Raw genomic sequence first — 27,069 nt, forward strand, 5'->3', positions numbered from 1 at the left:
CCTCTGGCTAAAGAAATTCCTCCTCACCTCTGTTCTAAATGGACGACCCTCTACTCTGAGACTCTGTCTTCTGATCCTAGACTCCCCCGTTATAGGAAGCATCTTCACTTCCATTTTAACTAGGCCTTTCAATATCCCATAGGTTTCAGTGTGAGCCACCCCTCATTCTTCTAAACTCCAGTGATGGGCTCAGAGCCATCAAATGCTTCTCATGTTAACCTTTTCATCTCTGGAATCATTCACGTGTAACTCCTCAGGATCTTCTCCAATGCTAGCACATCAGGGCCTCAGCCCAAAGCGTTGACTGTTTAGTCTTTTCCATAGATGCCGCTTGGGCAGCTGAGTTCTTCCGGCATTCTGTGTATGTTGCTTTGGATGTTCCAGCCATCTACAGATTTTCTCATGCCAGCACATCTTTCCTTCGATAAAGGACCCAAAACTGTTCACAATACCCCAAGTGTGGTCTGACCAATGACTTATAAAGTCTCAGCATTACATCCTTTCTTTAATATTCCAGCCCTTTTGAAACAAATGCTAACATTGCATTTGCCATCTTTGCCACTGACTCAACCTGCAAGTTAACATTCATGGAATCCTGCACGAGTTAACATTCATGGAATCCTGCACGAGTTAACATTCATGGAATCCTGCACGAGTTAACATTCATGGAATCCTGCACGAGTTAACATTTATGGAATCCTGCACGAGTACTCCTAAGTCCCTTTGTAGCTCTGATTTTTGAATTTTCTCCCTGTGCCGTTATTCCTTCTCCCAGTGCCGTTATTCCTTCTCCCAAAGTGTATAACCATACACTTTCCTACACTATATTCTATCTGCCACTTCTTTGCCCATTCTCTTGATCCCCCCAAGTCCTTCTGCAGACTCCCTGCTCCCTCAACCCTACCTACCCCTCACCTATCTATGTATTGTCCACAATTCAACCATTAATTCCATCATCAAGATCATTCAAGTAATGCGAAACAAGTTATCCCAACACCAGTCCCTGTGGAACACCACTAGTCACTGGCAGCCAACTAGGAAAAAGTCACCTTTATTCCTACTCCTCCAAAAGAGCCATAAACTTATTGTAGGGTTTAGAGGCATGCATGCCTTGATGACCCAGAGAGCTATGTTGGCTGGAGTTGGGCTCTATGCTTTGGCTCTTGGTAGGGTCACCCATACCAATGTCAGAGTAGAGGCCAGACTGAGTTGTCCACCTGTCCTCCAAGTTTGGGGGTTCAGCTTGGGGCTAACAACCCTGACTGGTAAAGCAAAATTGTTCTGGAAACAGCAATGAAGAATCCCTCTGCATCTGAATGTGATGGTTTTACTGAGTCTGCACACGACTGACAGCAATGAAAACCAAGAGAAAGCTACTGACGTGATGAAGGAAGCCCTGAACACTGCCAGAGATGGAGGACCTTCACTGCTGCCCTGAACAAGTGGTGTAATGGGCAGTAAGTTATTCGTACTCCTTGCTTCCTGCCAGTCAATCGATCTCCTGTCCTTCAGGTCCTGCTTTTCAGCTTCCTACTCAATTCCCTATATTCACTCCTCAGGACTCCCTCCATTTTCCTACCTCTGTCATTGGTAGCAATGCTTCCAGCTGCTCACCCTCCCCATTTAGAATGCTGTGGACCCAATCTAAGACATCCCTGACCGTGACACCTGGGTTGTAACACACCATCAGGCTGTCTCTATCATGTCTGCAGATTCTCCAGTCTGCTTCCTCTAACTATGGAATTCTCTATCACAAATGCTTTCCTCTTCTCCCCCTTTCCCTCCTGGACTGTACTCAGTGCCAGAGACCCGGTTACTGTGGCTTCCCTTGGGCAGATAATTTCTCCCCAAACCGCCTCCCACTAGTATCTAAAGTGGTGTACTAATGGTTGAGGGAATGGCCACTGGGTACTCTGCACTGGCTGCCTATTCCCTTTCCCTCTCCAGACAATCACCTAGATACCTGCTTTCTGCAGATTCGGATTGATTACCCCTGTAGCTCCTGTCTATCACCTCCTCAGTCTCCTGCATGGGCCGAAGGTCATTGAGCTGTAGCTCCAGTTCCTTAACACTGTCTCTAAGGAGTTACAGCTCAAAGCACTTCATGCAGATGTAGTATACAGATATCTTTCAGAACTTACTGTGCATGCTTGAACCACTTCCTTTGGCAGCTTGTTCCATATATACACACACACACATATATACAACTTTGTGCATAGAAGAAGTTACTGATAAATCCTTCTGCCCCCCCCCTCCCCCATCATGCCCTCTAGGTTTTGGTTTTGCAACCCTCGGACAAAGTCTGGACATTCGTACAATCAAGGCCTTTTATGATTTTATATGTTCATATAACACTAATCAGTATCTAAGAGGTGTATTTAAAATCTCAAGGCATTGGCAGTCCAGGAGATCAAAGGATCTCCTGGACTTCATCCAGTAAAGTCCTAGTCTTCCCATACTCTCTAACCCATTATCTTGAGTCTTAAGAACCTCCCTGTAAATCTTCTCAGTTTCAAAGTCAAATCTATTATCAAAGTACATGTACGTCCTCATGTACAACCCTGAGATTCATTTTCTTGCAGGCATACTCAACAAATCCATCATTGAATCACTGAAAGACCGCACCAACTTGGGTGTTCAACCACTGGGCAAAAGACACAAGCACAGAGAAAGAAATAATAATAATTAAATAAGCAATAAATATCGAGAACGTGAGATGCTGAGTCCATAGGTTGTGGGGATATTTCAATGATGGGGCTAGTGTAGTTGAGCAAAGTTATTCCCTTTCCTGTAGCAGGATGACCAAAATTAAACACAATGAGCCAATGTCTTGTACAACTACAATATAATGTCCAAACTTAAGTACTCACTGCTCGGGCTAATGAAGCCCATCATGGCAAATGCCACCACTGCCATCTTGTCTACTTGTAATGCTACTTCCAGGGAACTACCGTAGATTCCGGATTTTAAGCCGCTACTTTTTTCCCACATTTTGAACAGCTTTGAACTTTGCGGCCTTTAAAACGGAGCGGCTAATACATGATTTTTTTCATGCCGCCTCGTAAACATTTTGCCTCATAACAGTAGACCAATAAAATTGATGAGTAGTTCACAGAGGTCCAATGAAATTGTACGATAAATCAAGCGCACTTTCACAATTAAATTATTGTAAATCAGTCATTTGTACTCACCCTCATCAACATGGAAAACACTCGAAGAAAAGCATTGTGCTGCCTTTATGGCAGTTATTTAGTTTATAATATTTTCACTTAGTAATTCATTTTCTAGTTAAAGTTAGAAGAGTTTTAACTATATTTGTTTTCTGTACTACATCGCGGGATGCTATGACGTCACATCCGGTTTCGCCGCGTCTTGTGGGAAAAATGCCAGTTTGCGATAAACGGAAAGGAGGGGGGGAGCGCATTACGCGAGCGGCTTTGGATCTGAGCGAACGCTGCTTTTAAATGCCGTTTGCGATAAACGGGACGGCGGAGCGAAAACGCTGCTTTTAAGTTAAAGGCGATCAATAACTTTTCCTGGTAGGCTGCAGTATATATATTTTTTACCAGTCGTTAGGAGATATTGGAATGTTGTTCAGTAAAGAAGTATATGCAACGTATATTTAAAAGTAGCCACGTTACGGGCACGGTTCGAAAAAAAGCATTTGCAATATGTATTTGTTTTTGTTACCATATGGATTTAATTAAAAGTTAAAAAATCCTCACGTGTAATATCTTTCTGTGTAAATATCTCATATTACAACGTGGGACACCTGCGGCCTAAAATCCGGTGCGGCCTTTACAAGTAAAAAATTGATTTTATTTCTAAAATTAGAGCCAGCGGCTTTTAATCAGGTGCGCTCTGTAGTCCGGAATCTACAGTATGTATTCATCAGAATTAGAATTTGAATCTGATTTAATGTCACTGGCATATGTCGTGAAATTTGTTAACTTTATGGCAGCAGTACAATGAAATACAAGATAAATAATTAGAGGAAAAAAGTTACAAATAAATATACTAAATAGTTAATTTAAAATAAGCAGCGCAAAATAACAGAAATAAAAAAAGTATTGAGGTAGAGTTCATGGGTTCAATGGCCATTTAGAAATCGGATGGCAGGGGGAGCTGTTCCTGAATCATTGAGTGTGTGTCTTCAGGCTTCTGTATCTCCTTCCTGATGGTAACAGTGTGAAAAGGGCATGTCCCGGTTGGTAGGGATCCTTAATGTTGGACACTGCCTTCTTAAGGCAACACTCCTTGAAGATATTTTGGATACTAAGGAGGTTGGTACCCATGATGGAGCTGACTAATGTTACAAGTTTCTGCAACTTACTTCGATCTTGTGCAGTATTTGCATGTCCATGTGATCCAAGGCTGCATGGAGAGCCATTGGGATCGCATCTGCTGTAGACCTGTTGTGGCGATAGGCAAATTGCAGTGGGTCCAGGTCCTTCCTGAGACAGGGTACGACCAACCTCTCAAAGTATTTCATACTCCCAAGCCCCACAATTGGGTGTTAGTAAGGGATTAAGATCATGAAAAGACTTAACTGGGAGGGCAAAACTTTTAAAATTGAGGCAATGACGGGCAAGGATGTAGGGTGTGGCACTGATCATATGGACAGAAGTAAATTGGGATACACAAAGTGATTTTGGATGTCCTTTGGGAGGACTGCAGAGTGTGGAAGGTTGGAGGTCAATTGGGAGGTTGGTATTGTGGTTTAGCCTAGAGTTAACAAAAGCATTGAACATTTTGGCGGTATGTATGCAGATGTCCTCCTCCTTCCTGAGGCTAAAGAGCAAGGCACTAGTGATAAGGGCATCAAAGAGGCAGTTGTAGAAGCCTGAGGTGCTGCTACAGAATTGCCTCGATTTCAGGAACTGGGCCGTATTCAAGAACTGAATGGCCACAGTTGTCCATAAATTCACCACATGGACTTTATGTGGGTGAATTTGTCTGAACAAAAATAATTCTGTCTTCCCCAACCAGAAGTCTTGGATGGAACAAGAGATCTACAGTCTGATTAGGGCTAGGCCAGTGGCGTTCAGGACTGATGACCTGCGAAATTTCAAGAGGGTCACGTGTGACTCTCAGAAAGCCATCTCACATGTGGAGTGGTGATCCTGGGCCAAACTTTAATCACAGAAGAATGCTCGACTGCTGTGGCAGTGTTTGAATATTATCACCACCCACAAAGCAAAACCAAGCAACATATGTGACGAGGTTTTGGTCCAGATGAGCTCAATGCCTTTTACGTTCACTTTGACAGAATGTGGCGGTTACTTCACAAACTCCTACAGCCCCTGTTTTCAGTCTCTGAGACCAATGTGAAAGCATCCTTCAGGACAGTGAACCCATGGAAAACATTTGGCCCAGATGGTGTACCTGGCCGTGTACTGAAGATCTGTGCTGATCAACTGGCTATAGAGTGTTTACTGACAACTATATCCTCTTGCTTTAGCAGTCTGAGGTACCCACCTGCTTTAAGAAGGGCGTGGTAACTTTCCTGAATGACTGTCGTCCACTGTGACGAAGTGCTTTGAGAGGCTGGTCATGAAGCAGATCAACTCCTACCTGAACAGTGACTTGGATCCACTCCTGTTTGCTTACGATCACAACAGGTTAATAGCAGGTGCCATTTTATTGGCTCTTCATTCAGCTCTGGAACATCCGGACAGTGAAGATGCATACATCAGGGTATTCTTCATTGACTACAGCTCGGTATTCAACACTACCATCCCTTAAATAATTACTGAGCTCCAAGATCTAGGCCTCAATACTACTACTACAGCTGGATTCTCGGTTTCCTCATTTGCAGATTCCATCTCCATCAGCAGAGGTGCTCAAAAAGGCTGTGTGCTTAGCCCCCTGCTCTACTCACTTTATACTCATGACTGTGTAGCTAAGTACAGCTCCGATGCCATATTTAACTTTGCTGATGATGCTACTGTTGTTGACCAAATCAAAGGTGGTGACAAAGGGGCATATAGGTGGGGGATTGAAAATCTGGTGAGCAACCTCCCACTCAACGTCAGCAAAAACCAAAGAGCTGGTTATTGACTACAGGATGAAGAAACCAGAGGTCTATGAACCTGTCCTAATTAGGGGATTTGAGGCAGAGTGGGTCAATAACTTAAAATTCCTTGGTGTTGCTGATATCATATCAGAGACCCTACCCTAGGACCAGCATGTAAGTGTCATTACAGTCACAGCAGCACTTCTGCTTTCTTGGAAGTCTTTGCATATTTCGCACATCATTTAAAACTTCAAACTTCTGTAGATAGAGTGGAGAGTATTCCGACTGGTTGCATCACAGTCTGGTATGGAAAGACCAATGCCCAAGAATGGAGAAGCCTGGAAAGAATGGTCGATGCACCCCAGTCCATCACTGGCAAAGCCCTCTCCACCATTGAACATATCTTTAGGGTGCACTGCCACAAGAAAGCAGCATCTGTCATTAAGGACCTTCACCATCCAAGCCCACCTTAATGCTGCCATTGAGAAGGAGGTGCAGAAGCCTTGGGTCTCACACTTACCAGGTTTAACATTCAGGCTCCTGAGCTTCACTCGCCTCAATTCTGAACTGATTCCACAACCCATGGACACACTTCCATGGACTCCACAACTTGTGTTCTCAATGTTATTTATTTATTTTGGTATTTGCACAGTTTTTCTTTGCACATTGGTTGTTTGCCAGTCTTGGTCTGCATGTAACCTTTATTGATTTTATTGTATTTCTTTGTTCTGCTCTGAATGCCTGTGAGGAAAAAATGAATCTCAGGATAGTATATGGTAAGATATAGTGGCCCTCCACTGGTAGAAGTTGACCATGGATGTTTGTCCTAGCTATCTACACTGTTGGTGCAGTTCTGTCTGTGGTGACATTTCATTTGTTCATTCGTTATGTGCCGTGTTGTATGACGTGAAAGATCATGGTCTTTCCATGACCGTGATTGTTCTTGACAAATCTTTCTACAGAGGTGGTTTGCTATTGCCTTCTTGTGGGCAGTGTCTTTCCAAGATGGATGACCCCAGCCCTTATCCTTGCTCTTCAAAGATTATCTGCCTGGCGTCAGTGGTTGCATAACCAGGACTTGTGAAATGCACCAGCTGCTTTTATGACCGTCCACCACCTGCTACCATGGCTTCATGTAACCCTGATTTTGTGGGGGGGGGGGGTGCTAAGCAAGTTCCACACCTTGCCCAAGAGTGACCTGCAGTCTAGCAGAGGGAAGGAACGCCTTACACCTACAGTGGTAGATACATATATTCATCCTGGTGACCTATACATCAATAATAAATTTACCTTGAAATTTTGAACCATCCTTGCTTTCAGATATTGCCGTTCTTTCATTGTCCTTGAGTCTGAGATTTGGAACTCCCTTTACTCAGCTGCATTATTTGATTTCATTCACCAGAAGAACTGGAGCAGTTCAATAAGATGGCTCACCATCACTGCCCATTTAGTATGGGGAAGCACAGATGCAAAGTTAAAAAAAGTATTTGGTTTTATTTATTAAAATGAGGTGTATGAAAATTGGTTGATGTTTGGGCTCGCCCTTGTTGGAGATGGCTATTGCCTTGTACACTAGTGATATGTGACTTTACGTTTATCAACCCATGCTTGAATGTTGCCCAAGAACAATTAGAAACGGGGATGGATTGCTTCATTTGCTAGGGAGTGAATCCTACAGTTTTCAGACCTTGTTGTCGAGCACCTTTCCACTACGTTTTACATCAAGCAACAATTAACTCAGAGTGCATCATCATAAATGCATTTATTTAACTTGCAGTAAGAAAAGACTAGACCACACAAGAGCCTGTAATAGCTTCGAAAGACACAGCATGTATCCTTTATACCCAAATACATCTTTAGTTCCAGGACATTCTGTACGTCTGCCTAATCAGTGTACCTGGCATTAATCAAATCTGCTGGCACTGCAGTTTGTCAAAGTACTCGGTTCCCAATGGCATAATATTGCATGAATGCTATAAGTAAACACTCTGGTATAATACAGATTCCATTTTGTTACTATCCGTACACTTCCACATTCCCTCTTTGTCACTTCATGATAACATGACTTTTCACTAAATATATAATTGAAATGTACATATATTTGTATATAAAGCAATGATGCAGTTTCAAAGCTCTATCCAAAATGCCCTTTTCATCCATTCACTTTATCATGCACCCATTCCTTGATATCCTCTCCTTTCATCCTGTTATTTCACACAAAAATTGTAAAAGAATAACAGCCATTATCATAATACCAATAATTATATCTGTAGACAGAATAGTTGCCCACCATCCTCCCAACGTTCCAAATGGTCAACACCTACCTCCTGGAGTGACACAGTTGTGACACTGATTTCCTACTTTCTTAATTCTTTGGTATCTTCACTGATGTGATTTGCCAAGTTAATTATTGTGGTTCATCAAGTAGGCAAGTACAACATTCTTGCCCAAAAGAATAAAATCTAAAGCCACACTCTTCTGTAATGCTACTGTATGAACAGCCATCAGTTCTGCTGACAACTTGGTTAATGCTTCAATGGTGTATGTGGTTTAATTTGCTATGTTTTCCATATTATTCAGTTCCTGGAATGTCTAGCAGTCCCATGGTCCAGAAAGGCAATCATCCAGACTCTCTCGGCCTCTGCTATGGACCTCTGGTGCCACTGGACCAGAGGGTGGGGGGAGGTAGACACACCAAGTGTTGCATGTGGGGCACTACGTAGACAAGCTAAGTGCAGCCCTTCCAGGACCACGACTCTCTCCGCTTCTCCTTGTACTCTGGGGACGTGCCTGGCAGCCAAACGTAGGCTTAGTAACCACATACCTGTTCAGTGTCATTCAGCGGACAGGGTGGACTAAGATGAGTCATTTCCATATGTGTACCTTTACAGTTGCCCAGACAGGGGCCCTTGCCCTTCCAGTTGCCCAGACAGGGGCCCGGGCCCTTGCCCTTCCAGTTGCCCAGACAGGGGCCCGGGCCCTTGCCCTTCCAGTTGCAATGACATGTTACCTGATACCTGCACTTGGTTCCAGAAACATCAGTTTGAATTTCTCCACCCCCCCCCTCCACCCCCAATCATTGAGGAGCTATTAGGGTATAGAATTAAATCTTTGGCAGAGTAATAACCAACAGGATGCTACCAGTCTCTGTTTTCTTGAATTAAGACTGCTATCGTGTTTTTCGTTGACACGCAGAGTGTATTGTTCACTGTATCAGGGATTCTTAATGCAAGTGCAGTACATAAGTTCACCTTTTAAAGTTTAAAACATTTTCAATTCTTAAGAGTCATGGGGTTGGCTGAGCACGTCTCGTCCTTCAGTTTGTTGAGTGGTTGAACAATAGCTGATAGATCTCTCACTAGCAATAGTTCCATCTGACAGCTGCCAATATTTTTGTTTAATCGCTGTCATTCTCACATCAGTCACTAGGGGGCACTGTAGAGTCCCTCCTGTAATTCCTTTGCGTTCGGATGGTGTCGCTGTTCCCAGATGCTGTAACTCCTGCGTTCGAATGGTGCCACTGTGTAGGGAGACTGTTCAATGTGAGCTTTAATTCCTTGGCAGAGCTTCAGAAGTAGGTGTTTCCCAGGATGAAGCACAAGCAGTAGTATCACTTGCAGGACTTGAAGTTGTGGCAGCGCTTTATCATTGTGTTGTAGTTCGCTTTGAAACTTCACACAGTGCTTATCGATTGAACTACAGTGTTCTTTCCCTCATTCGCTTAATGCAGAGATTTGCTCATTGGACTTTTCACTGTCTCTATCATTCTGTTTTTGTAGCTAGTCATATGTTTAGCATTTTGATCAGTAAAAGACTTTACTCATCTCGTTAACTTTCAATCGCTCACACATTTTGCTAAGCTTGTTTTTTAATCGTTCCATTCATCCTTTCTACAAAGCCAGCTGACAGAGGATAGTAGAAGCAATGGAAATGTTGGTCAGTCTGTAAGGCCGGACAGACATTCCTTACCTTCCCAGTAACGTGGGGACCATTCCTGCTTAACATCTTCCAAGGGATCCCAAACCTCTGGAGGATTTCCTTCAATAAACATTTAGCTACCATAACTACATCACTCTTTCTACAAGGAAATGCTGCAACCCATTGTGAAAAACAACAATAATGAACAAACACGAGGAAATCTGCAGATGCTGGAAATTCAAACAACAACACACACAAAATGCTGGTGGAACACAGCAGGCCAGGCAGCATCTATAGGGAGAAGCGCTGTCGATGTTTCGGGCCGAGACCCTTTGTCAGGACTAATCGGTCATCACCGGTGCCAAGCTGCTTGGGTCCTAGTGCCCTTCCCTTGGACAACATCGGTGGTGTGGAGAGGGGAAGGCTTGCAGCTTGGACAACTGCCAGTTTCCCATACAACCCTGCCCAGGCCTGCACCCTGGAAACCTTCCAAGGCGCAAATCCATGCTCTCACGAGACTAACGGATGCCTATATTATAAGGGCACAATTTCAGCTGTATAGGATGGTCATTTCCAGCTGAGCATAATAAACCATACGGTGAAGATAACAGTGTCACTTAAAACAATCCAGCACATGAACAGGCCATTCGGCCCACAGTGTTGTGCTGAACCAATTAAAAAGCAAATCAAAAACACCCAAACACTAATTGCTGTTACCTACACCATGTCCCTATCTCTCCATCTTCCTTACATCCGTGTGCCCAAACAAATGTCTCTTAAAAGCCTCTTGTGTGTTTGCCTCTACCACTGTACCAGGCAGTGCATTCCAGCATCCGTGACTCTCAGTAAAAACATTTAACCCTTCAATGCATATCCTCTGGTATTAGACATTGAAACCCTAGGAAATGGATAATCTCTGTCCACCCTATTTATGCCCCTCATAATCTTGAAAACCTCCTTTAGATCTCTCCTCAGTCTCCGACACTCCAGAGAAAACAACCCAAGTTTATCCAGCCTCTTGTGATAGCACATGCCCTGTAAACCGGGCAGTATCCTGATTAAACCTCTTCTGCACCCTCTCCAAAGCCTCAACATTCTATCTATAGTGGGGCCACCTGAATTGTATGCACCACTCGAAATGTGGCCTAACCAAAGTTTTATAATGTTGTAACATAACTTACTTTTGAACTCGGTGCTTGACTAATAAAAGCAAGCATTCCATAAACCGCCTTAACCACCTTATTGAACAGTGTAGCCACTTTCAAGCAGCGGTGAGCTTGGATCCCAAGATCTCTGGGCTCAGCAACACTGTTCAGGATCTTTGTCCGTAACAATGTACTCCTTGCATTTGCTCCAACAAAGTGCAATACCTCACATGTATCTGAGTTAAACTCCATCTGCCGTTTCTCAGCCCACATCTGCAGCTGATCTGTATTGTGCTGCATTGTTCGCCAGTCTTCTACACAATCCACAACTCCAGCAATCTTGCAAATTTCCGCAACATACGCAAATTTACCAACCCATCCATTTACATTTTCATCCAGGGTATTTATATACATCACAAACAGCAGAGGTCCCAGCACAGATCCCTGTGGAACACCACTAAATCCAGACCTCCAGCTTGAATGAGTTCCTTCAACCACTATCTCTGTCTTCTATGCACAAGTCAGTTCTGACTGAACAGGCAATTGGCTGCAGATCTCATGCATCTTCATCTTCTTGATGAACCCCCACGAGGGACTTTGTCAAATGTCTCATTAAACCTCCACTGTCCTACCCTCATCAATCTCTTTTGTCACCTTGTGGAAAAAACTCAATCAAGTTGGTAAGGCGTGACTTGCCACGCACAAAGCCGTGCTGACTCTTCCTAGTTAGGCCATGGGTTTCCAAATGCTTATATATCCTATCCCCAAGAATTTTCTCCAGCAATTTCCCTGCAACTGACGTGAGACTTGCCAGTCTATAGTTCCCAAGGTTTTTCCTTGTTCCCTTCTTAAATAGAGGTACAGCATTAGCCACTCGCCAGTCCTCTGGGACCTCGACTGTGGCTAGAGAGGACAGAAAGATACTGGTCAATGGCCCAGCAATCTCGTCTCTTGCTTCTTTCAGGAACCTGAGGTAAATCCCATCAGGCAGTGGAGACTTATCCATCTTAATACTCATTAGGAGGCCCAACACTTCCTCCTTCCTGACCTCTAAATGCCCTAACGTATTTATACACTCAGCACTGATCTCCTGGTCCTCCATATCCTTTTCCCTGGTAAATACTGTAGCAAAGTACTCGTTAAGTACTTCAAACACATTCTCTGCATCCGAGCAAATGTTTCCTTCTTTATCTTTGAGTGGTCCCATCCTCTGCCTAATTATTCTCTTGCTCTGGATGTGTGTATGAATGCCTTGGGATTCACCTTAATCCAACTTGCCAAGGATTTTTCATGACCACTCCTGACTTTCCTAATTCCCTTCTTTAGTTCTTTCCTGGCTTCTTTATAATCCCCGTGTGTGTTGTTTGATCCTAACTTCTGCAGCTGTGCATATTTTTCCTTTTTCTCCTTGACTAAATTCATCACCTCTCTGGACATCCAAGCTTCTCCTACTTTTCCATCCCCATCCTTGTTCCAACAGGAAATAACCTTTCCTGTACTCTGTGGAATTGATCGCATGTCTGATGTGGACTTGCCAGAGAAAAGGTGTTCCAATTAATGCTGCTTAGTTCCTGCCTAATGCCCTCATAATTTGCCCTACTCCAATTTAAAACTCTCCATACTTGTCCTTATCTATAGCTATCCTCAAAAGTTAAGGAGTTGTGGTCACTATTCCCTAACTGTCCACCCACTGAAAGGCCAGTAACCTGGCCAGGCTCATTACCCAACACCAGGTCTAGTACAGCCCCTTCTCTTGTTGGGCCGCCCACATATTGATTTATAAAACTTTCCTGGATACACTTAACAAATTCTGTCCCATCTGAACCTCTTGTACTAAGAAGGGCCCAGTTTATATTAGGGAGGTTGAAATCCCCAAGACAACAACCCTATTATTTTTGCACATTTCCTTAATCTAATTACAATGTCCCGATGGCTATGGGTGGGGGGTTGTCTATAGTACAGTCCCATCACAGTGATTGCACCTTTCCTGTTCCTGAGTTCTACCCAAATGGACTCAGTCTGATCTCTATTATATCCCTCCTGAGTGCAGCTGTGATATTGTTCCTGATTAGTAATACAACTCTTTCTATGCCCCCACCCCCTTCCTCCCCTATCTTTTCTAAAACTTCAAAAACTTGGTCTATTAATCACTTATACCTGTCCCCCTCTCAACCTAATTTCAATAATGGCTGCACCATCACATCATAGTTCCATGTACTAATTTCAAAACTTTACCTGACATCTACCTTCCGGTCCAATCCTTCCCTTTGACCTGGGGCTCCAGTTTCTAACCCACTGCAGAACTAGTTTAAACTCTTCTGAGTAGCATTAGCAAACCTCCTGGCCAGGATATTAATTCCCCTCCAGTTCAGATGCAAACTGTTCCTCTTGTACCAGTCACCCCTTCCCCAGAAAATGTTCCAATGATCCAAGAACTTGAAACCCTGCTCCCTGCACCATCTCCACAGCCACTCATTCACCCGTGCTGTCACCCCATTCCTATCTGCGCTAGCCCACGGCACCGGGAGTAATCCAGGGATTACAACCTTGGACGTCCTTCTCCTCAGCCTCTTTCCTAACTCTGTATGCGTGGTCAGCCGGTGCCTGGCTGATGCATCATTGAAAACCAAGGTAGACAAGACTGTAGTTTGCTCCTGACTGTATTCAGCCATAAGTGTGAGCTTTGTTTTGGAAAGCTACAAAACATGCCTTACAGTAAACCTACATTCGACGGCAAAATTCACTCTGGACTTCTCTTCACCTTCCTTGCCTATGTCATTGGTGCCAACATGCACCAGAACCTCTGGCTGTTCGCACCCACCCCAAAGGATATCCTGCAGCTGCTCTGATACATCCTGGACCCTAGCACCCGGGAGGCAACACACCAGCCACCCTGCTGTCTCTTTGCAGCCACAGAATCTCCTTTCTGTCCCCTCAACTATCGAGTCCCCTGTAACTACCCCACTGCCTGACTTTCCCAAATCTTACCGAGTTGTAGGTCTAAACAGAATCTAGAGAAATCTCCAGAGGCTTTCAAGGCACTCTCGTAAGAACGTTTCAAACTTCTTGATGTGTCGGTAGTGAGAAACTGCCACTTCTACAAAATAGTTTGACTGCTACTGAAATAGTGTCGTCCGCAGTGGCTCACTGGTCTGCACACATCAAGTCCCTCAGGAGTGCAGTCCCATTTTCCATGATAAATCTCTTCCATGTAAGTTTACAGGCACATCCGGGGAAAGTAGAAAAGTTTGATATAAATCCAGGTCCTAATAGGCTGTCCTCTGTCTGGGGAGGACAGAATGCAATTTGGGCCGAAAACCTTTTGCAATAATACTAATTGTAGGTTCCATAACCTGCTCTTTTGGCAGTCCTGAATGTTGTTCCATTTTCTATAATATCTTCTGTATATATTCTACAGATTCGCCTCTACGTTGTTCCTCCATAATCTTAAACCAATTAGTTTTTTTTTAGGAAAGGCAGCATGTGATCCATTGTACATATTTTTATAAAAATCTTCAATTGGCATGGTGGCAGGTCCTAGCCTGGCACTGTTGTGGTGTTCTAGAAAGCCCTGAAATTTAACCTCATAAAATTTGAATTTAAGGCCTAATCAAGCCCTCTTTAAACTCTCCAAATCCGTAATACTAGGTTTGTGACACAAAATAATAATTTAAGTTTCTGAATTGCTTTTTCCAAACCTGCCTCTGGGTCGGGCAGTTCTTCTACCATAGCCTTTAATTCTCCTGGTATCCACGGTCGATGTACATCCTTTAGTTCCCCTTCGGTATGTAACCCTCAGACTCGATCAGCACGTGTTCGTCTCGGGGAAATCAATTTCTGACCCAGCCAAACTGAGAAATCTCATTTATGTGGATGCTGTGTGATGTGTTGCCCGGTTACAAATCCACACTGCAAAATATCAGGAGAGCGCCATATGTAATTAAATGATTGAACTTTATTCATCTTAATCTGGATCGAGGGTTAGTTAAGAAAATAAGTAAAAGGGCCCATTTTAAGGAAAAAGTTTATTGCGCATCGTTGGCGCTCACTGTTCGTTCATTTGTTCCTGTCGACCTCCAACCATAGCCGGCCCTCAGACCCTCACTTCTCAGTCCACTCTGTCTGGTGGTCTTCCAGCTCTTTCCATTCATGTCCCCTCGCTCCATCGCTCCCTGACGAAAGACTATAGAAAACCCGGCTCCCACACACAAGAAAGAGCAACATTTCTCCCATTGGACATTCCAAAGTCCCGTTATCTCCAGCCATAACCCAAACATTGCTGCTACAGAGAAACCATTACATTAACAGTGAAACATTACATAGAAGGCATTACATTAGCCTTAGCCGTGAAACCTTACAGCGTGTTACACTCCCCCCCCCCCCCCCCCCCATCGAATTTAGTCATGTCGTCATGACGTGAGATAATTCGCCAACCTTTCCTGCAAAACACAAAGCCCAATCCAGGAGCAAAAGCAGTGAGATAGCTCCCCAACACAGTAGGGGTCACACTCTGTTCCCATGGGGCCACGTAGGCCAGCCTATCGGGGGGGGGGGCGGTCTCCTGATTCTCTGAGACCTCTGCACCCCCTCATCTAACTCACTGGGAGAAGGGCCGGGAGCCTCTTCTTCAGTCAATGGGGAGTTAGCAAAAGGCAGCGTATACCACAGAACCTGAGGAATGAGTGCAGAGCGCACACAGTCTGGGGTTTTGGCCAAGTGGTATCTGCCATTTACCTTCGCTGTCAACTTTCCCCCTTTTTCCTATAGTTTCTCTCCAGCTTGTCTCACAGGGACACTGGACATTACCGTCAGCAGGAACAGGTGTGCCAGGGGCATCCCCTTCGAGGTCTTCTGGAGCATCCACTAAGAGGGCCTCGCCCTCAGGCACTGGAAAAATTGAGGGTCTCCATCACTTTCTCTACTTCGCCGGGCCATATCACCATTGGCTTCGACTGGGTGAACCACATAGTGAGGGATAAAATTGGTCCCTTAGAGAATCAGAGTGGACAGCTATGTGTGGAGCCAAAAGAGATGGGGGAGATTTTGAACAATTTCTTTTCTTCAGTATTCACTAAGGAGAAGGATATTGAATTGTGTAAAGTAAGGGAAACAAGTAGGGAAGTTATGGAAACTATGACGATTAAAGAGGAGGAAGTACTGGTGCTTTTAAGGAATCTAAAAATGGATAAATCTCCGGGTCCTGACAGGATATTCCCTAGGACCTTGAGGGAAGTTAGTGTGGAAATAGCAGGGGCTCTGACAGAAATATTTCAAATGTCATTAGAAACGGGGATGGTACCGGAGGATTGGCATATTGCTCGTGTGGTTCCATTGTTTAAAAAGGGTTCTAAGAGTAAACCTAGCAATTATAGGCCTGTCAGTTTGACGTCAGTGGTGGGTAAATTAACGGAAAGTATTCTTAGAGATAGTATATATAATTATCTGGATAGACAGGGTCTGATTAGGAACAGTCAACATGGATTTGTGAGTGAAAGGTCATGTTTGACAAATCTTACTGAATTTTTTGAAGTGGTTACGAGGAAAGTTGACGAGGGTAAAGCAGTGGATGTTGTCTATATGGATTTCAGGAAGGCCTTTGACAAGGTTCCACACAGAAGGTTAGTTAGGAAGGTTCAATCATTAGGTATTAATATTGAAGTAGTAAAATGGATTCAACAGTGGCTGGATGGGAGATGCCAGAGAGTAGTGGTGGATAACTGTTTGACAGGTTGGAGGCCAGTGACTAGTGGTGTGCCTCGGATCTGTATTGGGTCCAATGTTGTTTGTCATAAACATTAATGATCTGGATGATGGGGTGGTAAATTGGATTAGTAAGTATGCAGATGATACTAAGGTAGGTGGCGTTGTGGATAATGAAGTAGGTTTTCAAAGCTTGCAGAGAGATTTAGGCCAGTTAGAAGAGTGGGCTGAATGATGGCAGATGGAGTTTAATGCTGTTAAGTGTGAGGTGCTACATTTTGGTAGGAATAATCCAAATAGGACATACATGGTAAATGGTAGGGCATTGAAGAATGCAGTAGAACAGAGTGATCTAGGAATAATGGTGCATAGTTCCCTGAAGGTGGAATCTCATGTGGATAGGGTGGTGAAGAAAGCTTTTGGTATGTTGGCCTTTATAAATCAGAGCATTGAATATAGGAGTTGGGATGTAATGTTAAAATTGTACAAGGCATTGGTAAGGCCAAATTTGGAGTATTGTGTACAGTTCTGGTCACCGAATTATAGGAAAGATGTCAACAAAATAGAGAGAGTACAGAGCAGATTTACTAGAATGTTACCTGGGTTTCAGCACCCAAGTTACAGGGAAAGATTGCACAAGTTAGGTCTTTATTCTTTGGAGTGTAGAAGGTTGAGGGGGGACTTGATAGAGGTATTTAAAATTATGAGGGGGATAGATAGAGTTGACATGGATAGGCTTTTTCCATTGAGAGCAGGGGCGATTCAAACAAGAGGGCATGAGTTGAGAGTTAGGGGACAAAAGTTTAAAGGTAACACGAGGGGGAATTTCTTTACTCAGAGAATGGTAGCTGTGTGGAACGAGCTTCCAGTAGAAGTGGTAGAGGTGGGTTTGGTATTGTCATTTAAAGTAAAATTGGATAGGTATATGGACAGGAAAGGGATGGAGGGTTATGGGCTGAGTGCAGGTCAGTGGGACTAGGTGAGAGTAAGCGTTTGGCACAGACTAGAAGGGCCGAGATGGCCTGTTTCCATGCTGTAATTGTTATATGGTTATATAGTCCCTCGTCTAAATTTGGTATCTGACCCAATACAGCCACACACTTCCTCAAAAGCAGCTCGAAGCACCGGGTGCATGGACAATGTCCCCAGAAAGCTCTCCCCTGCTTTCTCCTTGCAGGGTCCCATAAGCCTCCTCAGAAACGATAGAACTTTGTCTTTGAAATCTCCGCCCCCAGCTACGGGAAACTCAACTTGTGACTCAGCCTGCTCGGCTATCTTCTCCCTGACAGTATGGACAGGCCACGGCCCCACCTCATCTGGGGCACCGGTAGACGCTGGCAGTCCCACCGCCATTACATCAGTGCTAGTCTGAACTAAAACAAGGTCTGAGCCCGCCATTTTATCAAAACTACATGCTACAATCTCAACTTTGCCAATAGCTTTAAACATACTCAAAAATTGAATTAACAATTCATCCGGGGTATGAATATCCACCCCACTCAACACACACACATTAGTTACCGGTAACCCCACGGAGGCACATCACCCCAGCAGCATCCATACCAGCACAGACTTAAATACACAACCCACTGGTTCAATGCTCAGGACAATCATACAGCATCCAACAGAGTCAATCCCAAAGGTAGCCCCCACAGCTGTGACCCTCAGGCTCGGCCCACACGTGTTCGTCTAGGGGAAGACAACTTCTGGCCCCACCTAACTGAGAAATCTTGTTTGTTGGATGCTGCATGATATGTTGCTTGGTTACAAATCTGCACTGCTCATATGAGCTCAGTTTCCACAAATCTCACTCTTTCTTACTCATTATACCGGTACCGGTGCGTTCCTGACGATCTTTGGTGTCCCTGACACACTACCGTACAGATAAGGCGCATCCCTGATACACTTAGTGGTCAAATCTGGTGTGTCCCTCATGTTGTAGAAGTCCCTGACACGCTTTACCTGTCAAACCTGATTATTGATAACTATATGTTTCTAGTTGCTGACTGAAAGCTTTGAAATCACGGAGAGAGAAACTGATCCACTCCATAGACAGCAGCCCAGATCGTAGTGTGTAGGACGGGGTATCTGCTACTCCCCTGGAAAGGTCACACAGAGCAAAAATCAAATTTACTTTTTGGTGATCACTCCTCTTATGGAGGCTCCCTGGGAGCAGATGGTCACCAGAATCCCGCTTGGTCCACTCCCACACGTGAAAATGCGATCTCAGAGGGAACTCCAAATTCTGTTGAGCACCTTTTAGCTATGCCTTATAACAAACAACAATTAACATATTGGTACCAACGACATAGGTAGGAAAGGGAGGAGGTCCTGAAAACAGAGGAGTTAGGAAGGAAGTTGAGAAGCAAGACCTCAAGGGTAGTAATCTCGGGATTACTGCCTGTGTCACGTACCAGTGAGTAGAGGAATAGAATGAGGTGGAGGATAAATGCGTGGCTGAGGGATTGGAGCAGGAATTCAGATTTCTGGATCACTGGGTCCTCTTCTGGGGCAGATTTGACATGTACAAAAAGGACGGGTTGCACTTGAATGTGAGGGGGACCAATATCCTTGCGGGGAGGTTTGCAAAGGCTGTTGGGGAGAGTTTAAACTAGAATTGCTGAGGGTGAGAACTGAACTGAAGTGACAAAGGAAAGGCAGGTTGGCTCACAAATAGAGAAAGCTTGTGGACAGTGCAAGAGGGAAGATAGACAGGTGATAGAGATGGGACGCGCTCAGACCGATGGTTTGAGATGTGTCTGTTTTAATGCAAGGAGTATTATGAATGAAGTGGATGAACTTAGAGCATGGATCAGCACTTGGAGCTATGATGTTGTGGCCATTACAGACTTGGGTGATGCAGGGGCAGAAATGGCTACTTCTAGTGCCAGGCTTTAGATGTTTCAGAAAGGGCAGGGAGGGAGGCAAAAGAGGTGGGGGCATGGTACTGTTGATCAGAGATAGTGTCATGGCTGTAGAAAAGGAGGAAGTTATGGAGACATTGTTTACGGAGTCTCTATGGGTGGAAGTTAGGAATAGGAAGGGGTTAATAAATCTACTGGGTGTTTTTTATAGACCACCCAATAGTAACAGGGACATCAAGGAGCAGATAGGGAGACAGATTCTGGAAAGGAGTAATAATAACATGGTGGTTGTGGTGGGAGATTTTAATTTCCCAAATATTGATTGGCTTCTCCCTAGAGTGAGGGGTTTAGATAAGGTAGAGTTTATTAGGTGTGTTCAGGAAGGTTTCTTGACACAATATGTAGATAAGCCTACAAGAGGAGAGGCTGTACTTGATCTGGTATTGGGAAATGAACCTGGTCAGGTGTCAGGTCTCTCAGTGGGAGAGCATTTTGGAGATAGTGATCACAATTCTATCTTCTTTACCATAGCATTGGAGAGGGGTAGGAACAGATAAGTTAGGGAAACTTTTAATTGGAGTAAGGGGAAATATGAGGCTATCAGGCAGGAACTAGGAAGCATAAATTGGAAACAGATGTTCTCAGGGAAATGTACGGAAGAAATGTGGCAAATGTTCAGGGGTATTTGCAAGGAGTTCTGCATAGGTACGTTCCAATGAGAGAGGGTAAGGATGGTAGCGCACAGGAACCGTGGTGTATAAAGGCGATTGTAAATCTAGTCAAGAAGAAAAGAAGAGCTTATGAAAGGTTCAAAAAACTAGGTAATGATAGAAATCTAGAAGATTATAAGGCTAGCAGGAAGGAGCTTAAGAATGAAATTAGGGGAGCCAGAAGGGGCCATGAAAAGGCCTTGGCGGACAGGATTAAGGAAAACCCCAAGGCATTCTACAAGTATGTGAAGAGCGAGAGGATAAAACGTGAGAGAATAGGACCAATCAAGTGTGACAGTGGAAAAGTGTGTATGGATGCTGCCTGGTTTAGAGGGCATGTGCTATCATGAGAGGCTGGAAAAACTTGGGTTGTTTTTTCTGGAGCGACAGAGGCTGAGGGGAGATCTGATAGAGGTTTGTTTATTTTTTATTATTGAGGTACAGCGTGGAGCAGATCCTTCTGGGCCTTAGAGCCACACGGCCAGAAACCCACTAATTTAACGCTAGCCTAATCACAGGACAATTTACAATGACCAATTAATCTGCCAACTGGTACATCTTTAGACTGTGGGAGGAAATTGGAGCACCTGGAGGAAACCCATGCGGTGAAGACCTCCTTACAGGCTGCGTTGGGAATTGAACCCAGGTCTCCTGAGCTATAAATTGTTGTGCTGACCGCTACACTACTGTGCTGCCCCACGGAGGTGTGGTCCAGGGTCATGAACTACTTCCTGTCTGAAATCACATGGGCAAGTTCAAGAAAGGGTGGGAAGTTTTCTCCCTTGAGGATAACGACAGTGAATTGTACGATCCAACTCATTACATTTTTACAAGTGCCAAGTCCACTTCCGTTTTACTGTTACTGAGTCGAGGTCGACTTCAGATTGAAGTTTCTGAAGCATATAAGTGATATATTGTTCTTTTCTAAACTTGTTGACAAATATTTGGTTTGTATCTTTGCAGGGTGCTGGAACTGATGAAAAATGCTTGATAGAAATTCTTGCCTCAAGAACTAATCAGGAACTGAAAGCAATTATTCAGGCTTATAAAGAAGGTATGATCTAGTACCTCATTTAATATGTAATAACTCTGGTTTCAAAAGCAGGTGAGACATGATTTGATCGGAAAGCCAAGTATCTGAAATAAAAACCTGGAATAGTTGGAAATTTTTAACAGGTTAGGCAGCATCTGTGGAGGGAGTAAAGAAAGTAACACTTTAGGTCACTTACTTGAAATTCTGATGGATGGTCTTTGATCTGCAAAATGAATGTGCTGGGCTACTATACTTGTTGCTAAATCAACTTAAGGGTATTGAAATTGTTTGAACATGAGATGGTAACTGGAGTGCTGTTAGGTGACTTTTAAATCTTACATTCTGCTCCTCCTTTCATTTAAAAGTTTTCTCGTACTCCAGCTTTAAAAGATTGTTTCAAAAATTGGCATCAGCACTTTGGTAGAATGATTTAAAACTTACTAATAAATCTGCTTTTGATCCTTGCACTGTACCATGATCCATGTTATTAATTGACATACCAAATGAAATACACCCAGTGGCCACTTTATTAGGTACACCTGTACAGCTGCTCATTAATGCAAATATCTAATCAGCTAATCATGTATCAGCGACTCAGTGCATAAAAGCATGCAGATGTGGTCAAGAGGTTCTGTCGGCAAAAATGCCTTGTTAACGAGAGAGGTTTGGCGACTCCTTTCTGACTGTTTCAAGCTGACAGGAAGATGACTGTAATTCAAACAATCTCGAGTTACAACAACGGTGTGCAGAAGAGCATCTCTGAATGCACAACATATTGAACGTTGAAGTGGATGGTCTACAGCAGCAGGAGACCATGAACATACACCCAGTGGCCCTTTCATTAGTTACAGGGGGTATGCATGCTGATATATTTTGGCAAAAACAGTTAATTTGTTCTATGAGGTCTAGGTGGTTGCTATTAGTAATGAACTCCAGGCATCATTGTCTGTTTTGTTGTTTTAACTTGTGAACCACAAGAATAATTTTTGGTCCTAACTATCTTTTTTAACACCTTTTAGAATATGGCAAAGATTTGGAGGAATCTATTGTCAGTGATACTTCTGGACATTTCCAAAGGATTTTGGTGATTCTACTACAGGTAGAGATTTAGAAAAATAAACGTTTATCAATGTTTAAAATGCCAAAACATTGGATATATTGTAAGTTTTAAAGTGCCACATCTATGGAAATGTATTGCAGATTTACTGTTGGTTTTGGTCATAAATTGCATCAATTTGAATGTTAACCCGATAAAGCCCAGGGTACTTAACAGGAGCATTATCAAATAAAGTCTGAAACCAGATACAAAAGCAAATATTGGGTCTGGGCTTGGGAACACAGCTGGGTATTAAGTAGTGTCCTAAAGAGGTGAGGAGGAGAGAGGAACATTATCGGTTAGAGGGGGAAAGTTGCTGGGGTTAAGGCCTGGGCAAATGAATGCCTCCCTTGAAGGAAATTGAATTGGTGGCTAGGCTGTAAGAACGTACACAGGGAGTAGTAAAACTGGATTTTTCAAATTAAGTTGTTGCTGTACTGGTAGCCAGTAGAGATAAAGAGCTTGTGATTGACCCTAGTGTGTGTTACAAAATGGAGCATGTAGGTTTGGTTGTGATAGAAAACCGACCCTGGGAGGATTTTAGTAGTCGTTAAACAAAGGAATGATGAGGGATTTAAAGCAGAAAGGGTTGATGTAAGACATATGATAGAGATGGTGTGACATTTAGATTTAGCCTAGAATGGTGACTCTAATTAGAAGATGCTCAGGGAAATGGATAAAATTGTTACAAGGGATCACTTAATGGTGGTAATTGAACAGAATGAGTCTGGCTTTCCCAGTATTTAAGTGGAGCACTTTGTTTCCTCATCCAATCGAGTGCTGATGAGCAGTGTGTCAGACTGTACGTGTTGGTGTTGAGATGGGATGGAGCTACAATATTTATTTGCAGCCTCACCACTTGATGCACCATCAATAACTCTCTGAGACGTGAGGCGAGATATTGGCTTTTATTGACTGGAAGAAAGAACAAGCAGCAATTGACCACCATACTACATCCTGGAGACTGAGGGCAGGGCTCAGGCCTCAATCGCCTTTATACCGGGGTCTGTGGGAGGAGCCACGGTCAGTGGGAGGGGCCACAGGAGCAGTCAGCGGGGGGGGCGTGTCCAGACAGGTATATGTAGTTCACCACACCACTCTGAGCGAGAATTGAAGCTCATGGGGTTCACTGTGAAATGCACGTGGCAATTTGTGGTTAATGTGTTCCTCCTCTTCTGCACCATTAGTGATAACAGAACATTACCAGTCAGTTGTATGAATATAATCCATGGCTATGGGGGTGGGGAGAGACAATACACTAATAATTGATATTTCTTCATCTTTATTAGGCCAACAGAGATGAGAGCACAACATATGATGAAGGAGCAGTTAAAATAGATGCACAGGTCAGTGAAAGCATTCTGTAGTTTATTTTTCTTGAAAGAAAAATTGTTTATAAGCCTTAAATGGTTTCTTTAAACTTTACATTGTTTAATATTGAGCTTGATCAGAGCATCACTACTGAAGACAAATTTCAAAGTGAATTTTATTATCTAAGTTCATATATGTCACCACATACAACCCTGAGATTCATTTTCTTGTGGGCATACTCGATAAATCGATAATAGAATAATAACTATAACAGAATCAGTGAAAGACCGCATCAACTTGGGTGTTCAACCAGTGAGCAAAAGACGACAAACTGAGTAAAATATAAAAATAAATAAAAAATAATAAATAAGCAATAAATATTGAAAATGTGAGATGAAAAAGTGAGTTTATAGGTTGTGGGAACATTTCGATGATGGGACGAGTGAAGTTAAGTGAAGTTATCCCCTTTGGGTTAAGAGCCTGATGGTTGGGAGGCGGTAATAACTGTTCCGAACCTGTTGGTGTGGGTCCTGAAGCTCCTGTACCACCTTCCTGATGATAGCAATGAGAAGAGAGCATGTCCTGGCGTGGGGCTCTGTGATGATGGTTGCTGCTTTCCTGTGACAGTGCTTCCTGTAGATGTACTCAATGGTGGGGGGTACTTTACCTGTGATGGACTGGGCCCTAGCCATTACTTTATGTGGGATTTTCCATACCAGGCTGTGATGCCACTAGTCAATATGATCTCCACTACACATCTATAAAAGTTTACCAGTAAACATATCCCTATTCCCCCTCCTCAACCACCCCTCCCTTATGTTCCGTCTGGGTACCCTCCAACCTGCTGGCATGAATATCGATTTTTCCTTCCTGTGAACAAATTTCCTGCCCTCCCCCCACTTTCCTCCATTCCTCACTCTGACCTTCTCACCTCCCTATACTTTCCCTGGGTCCCCTCCTCCTCCCCTTTCTCCTATTGTCCACTCTCCTCTCCTATCAGATTCATCCTTCTCCAGCCCTTGACCTTTCCCACCCACCTGGCTTCACCTATCACCTTCCAGCTATCCTCTTTCTCCTCCCCCAACCTTTTTATTCAGCCATCTTCCCGCTTCTTTCTCAGTTCTGAAGAAGGGTCTGTTTACTCTTTTCCCTAGATGCTGTCTGAGTTCTTCCAGCATTTTGTGTGTGTTGCTTCTGTAGATGTTTGTCCAAGTTTTAGATGTCATGCTGAATCTTCGTAAGCTCCTATGGAAGTAGAGATGCTCCTGTGCTTTCCTCATAGTTGCACGCGTGCTGACCCCAGGACAGGTCTTCTGAAATAATAACTGAGGAATTTAAAGTTGCTGACCCTGTCCACCTCTGATCCTCCAGTGAGGACCTCTGTTTTCTTCATCCTAAAGTCAATAATCAGCTCCTTGGTCTTGGTGACATTGAGTAAGAAGTTGTTTTGGCACCACTCAGCTAGATTTTCAATCTTCCTTCCTATATGCTGACTCGTCACCACCTTTGACTCAGCCTATGACACCCGTGTCATCAGCAAACTTGAAAATGGCATTGGAACTATTCTTAGCCAGACAGTCATAAGTGTAGAGAGCAGAGCAGGGAGCTAAGCACACAGTCTGGTGGTACACCTGTGATGCTGGAGTTTGTGGAGGTGTCCTCGCCAATCCAAACTGACTGGGGTCTGCAAGTGAGGTAATTGAGGATCTAATTGCACAAGGAGGTATTGAGGCCAAGGTGTATACCATACAAAAATGATGTCTGAATTGTTATGTGGCCCCACTCTCTTGCTGTACTTCAGAGAAAATGTTTGTAAAAGTTTAATTTTAAACTGTACTTGTTCCACCTTTTGGAGGAAATGGAGGGGAAAAACATTACTTATAAAGTTTCTGAAGTAAGTGAACTGGCAGAGTGACCGACTGTTGATGTGTGAGTGTATGTGATTTGCATGTGAGTGCTCTGTAGAATAACGTAGCAGCAGGTTAAAGTTAGAAAGAACAATCCAATTACCTCAACTTCCATGTTTTTGGAAGGGTTCCTTTCGATGGAAAACCTCTGAAAGAGGAAAAGTAGATAAGAGGTAGTTAGTACGAATTAATGCAAACGATTCTGCTCACTGCTTTTGACTATTGATGATAATCCTAAATTCGTTAGGTTGCCAGATTGAAGCAGAGGAAACATAAATTGGGAGCAAGCTGTCAAAAATGCTTTGGAAATTAGGAATGAACTATTAATGAATGGGTCATTCTTTTTTATTGAATGCATCAACTTGTCAAAAAGTCCATATTGGGTAACTTGTCTTGAGCTTGGGAGAGAATGTTCCTCCTGATCCTTGTGTTTCTAATGATATTTAGAAGACAAACCCATCTGCAACTAGAATTGGTGCTGCCTGTGGTGAAGAGGGGCACTCTTACTTTATGGAGGGGGTTAACCAAGCAAGTTAATTTGTTCTGAATGCTGTTGACTTTGGTGAGGTACACTTATCCAGCCAAATACAGAGTTTTCCTGAGCTCTGCTGATTTGTGCCTTTGCGAGTCAGTCAGCATGAAATATTAAGTTCTGGGCATGTTTCTGTAATCATAGCACTTGTACAACTGGTTCAGTGAAGTTTCTTATTAATGGTGACCCTCAGGATTTTGTTGGTGGACACTCTCTGTAATGATAAAGCTCCGTCAAGGCTAGGCAGGTAGATACTTTAGTTGAGAATGGTCTAGATTTATATATTCCCAATTCCTGTTTAAAGGTCAGTTATTAAATTGGTAGAGTCTTGATAATCCAGTATTTTGAGTGTTATTTTGATTATTTGAATTCCCCAGGAATTTTGTTGGATTTGCATTTCTTTTTCCAGATTATTGATCCAGGTCTTTGATTCTTACATAATCACGTTTTACTTGTATGAACAAACTTTTAGGGCCAGGGGCAGGAAAGGAGGAATGTGTGGAGACGAGTGTCCAATGAATACTGTTGAAAGAGTTGAATCTTTTCCTCCTGTGTGCTGTGGATCGATAATTTGTTTCATCTCTATACAACAGGAACTGTTTCAAGCCGGAGAACTGAAGTGTGGTACTGATGAGTCAATGTTCCTGTCCATCATAGGCAGTAAGAGTGTTCATCATCTTCGGCAAGGTTTGCATTGCTGGGTTTGCTTTCCTTACTGATGTTTACTCATTATAGTGTGGCATTATGTCATGTGACACTTTACGTTTTGGTGACTTTAACAGAGTATGTTGTTTGTCATCTATATCAATGACTTGGAGGGCTATCACTCAGGTGCAT

General features: G+C 43.4%; 1 protein-coding gene across 2 annotated transcripts in view; it reads left to right on the forward strand.

Annotated features, from left to right (window-relative positions):
* Positions 1–27,069, forward strand: part of anxa5b (annexin A5b) — a 56,099-nt gene that overhangs the window by 19,217 nt on the left and 9,813 nt on the right. For both annotated transcript variants that reach the window (XM_073042863.1, XM_073042862.1), the window contains 4 exons: positions 21,317–21,407; positions 22,406–22,485; positions 23,772–23,828; positions 26,826–26,919. In XM_073042863.1, the coding sequence (XP_072898964.1) occupies positions 21,317–21,407; positions 22,406–22,485; positions 23,772–23,828; positions 26,826–26,919 (322 nt within the window). The remainder of the gene's footprint in view (positions 1–21,316; positions 21,408–22,405; positions 22,486–23,771; positions 23,829–26,825; positions 26,920–27,069) is intronic.

Source organism: Hemitrygon akajei, chromosome 4 (genome assembly GCF_048418815.1).
Source record: "Hemitrygon akajei chromosome 4, sHemAka1.3, whole genome shotgun sequence".
Taxonomy (NCBI): Eukaryota; Metazoa; Chordata; class Chondrichthyes; order Myliobatiformes; family Dasyatidae; genus Hemitrygon; species Hemitrygon akajei.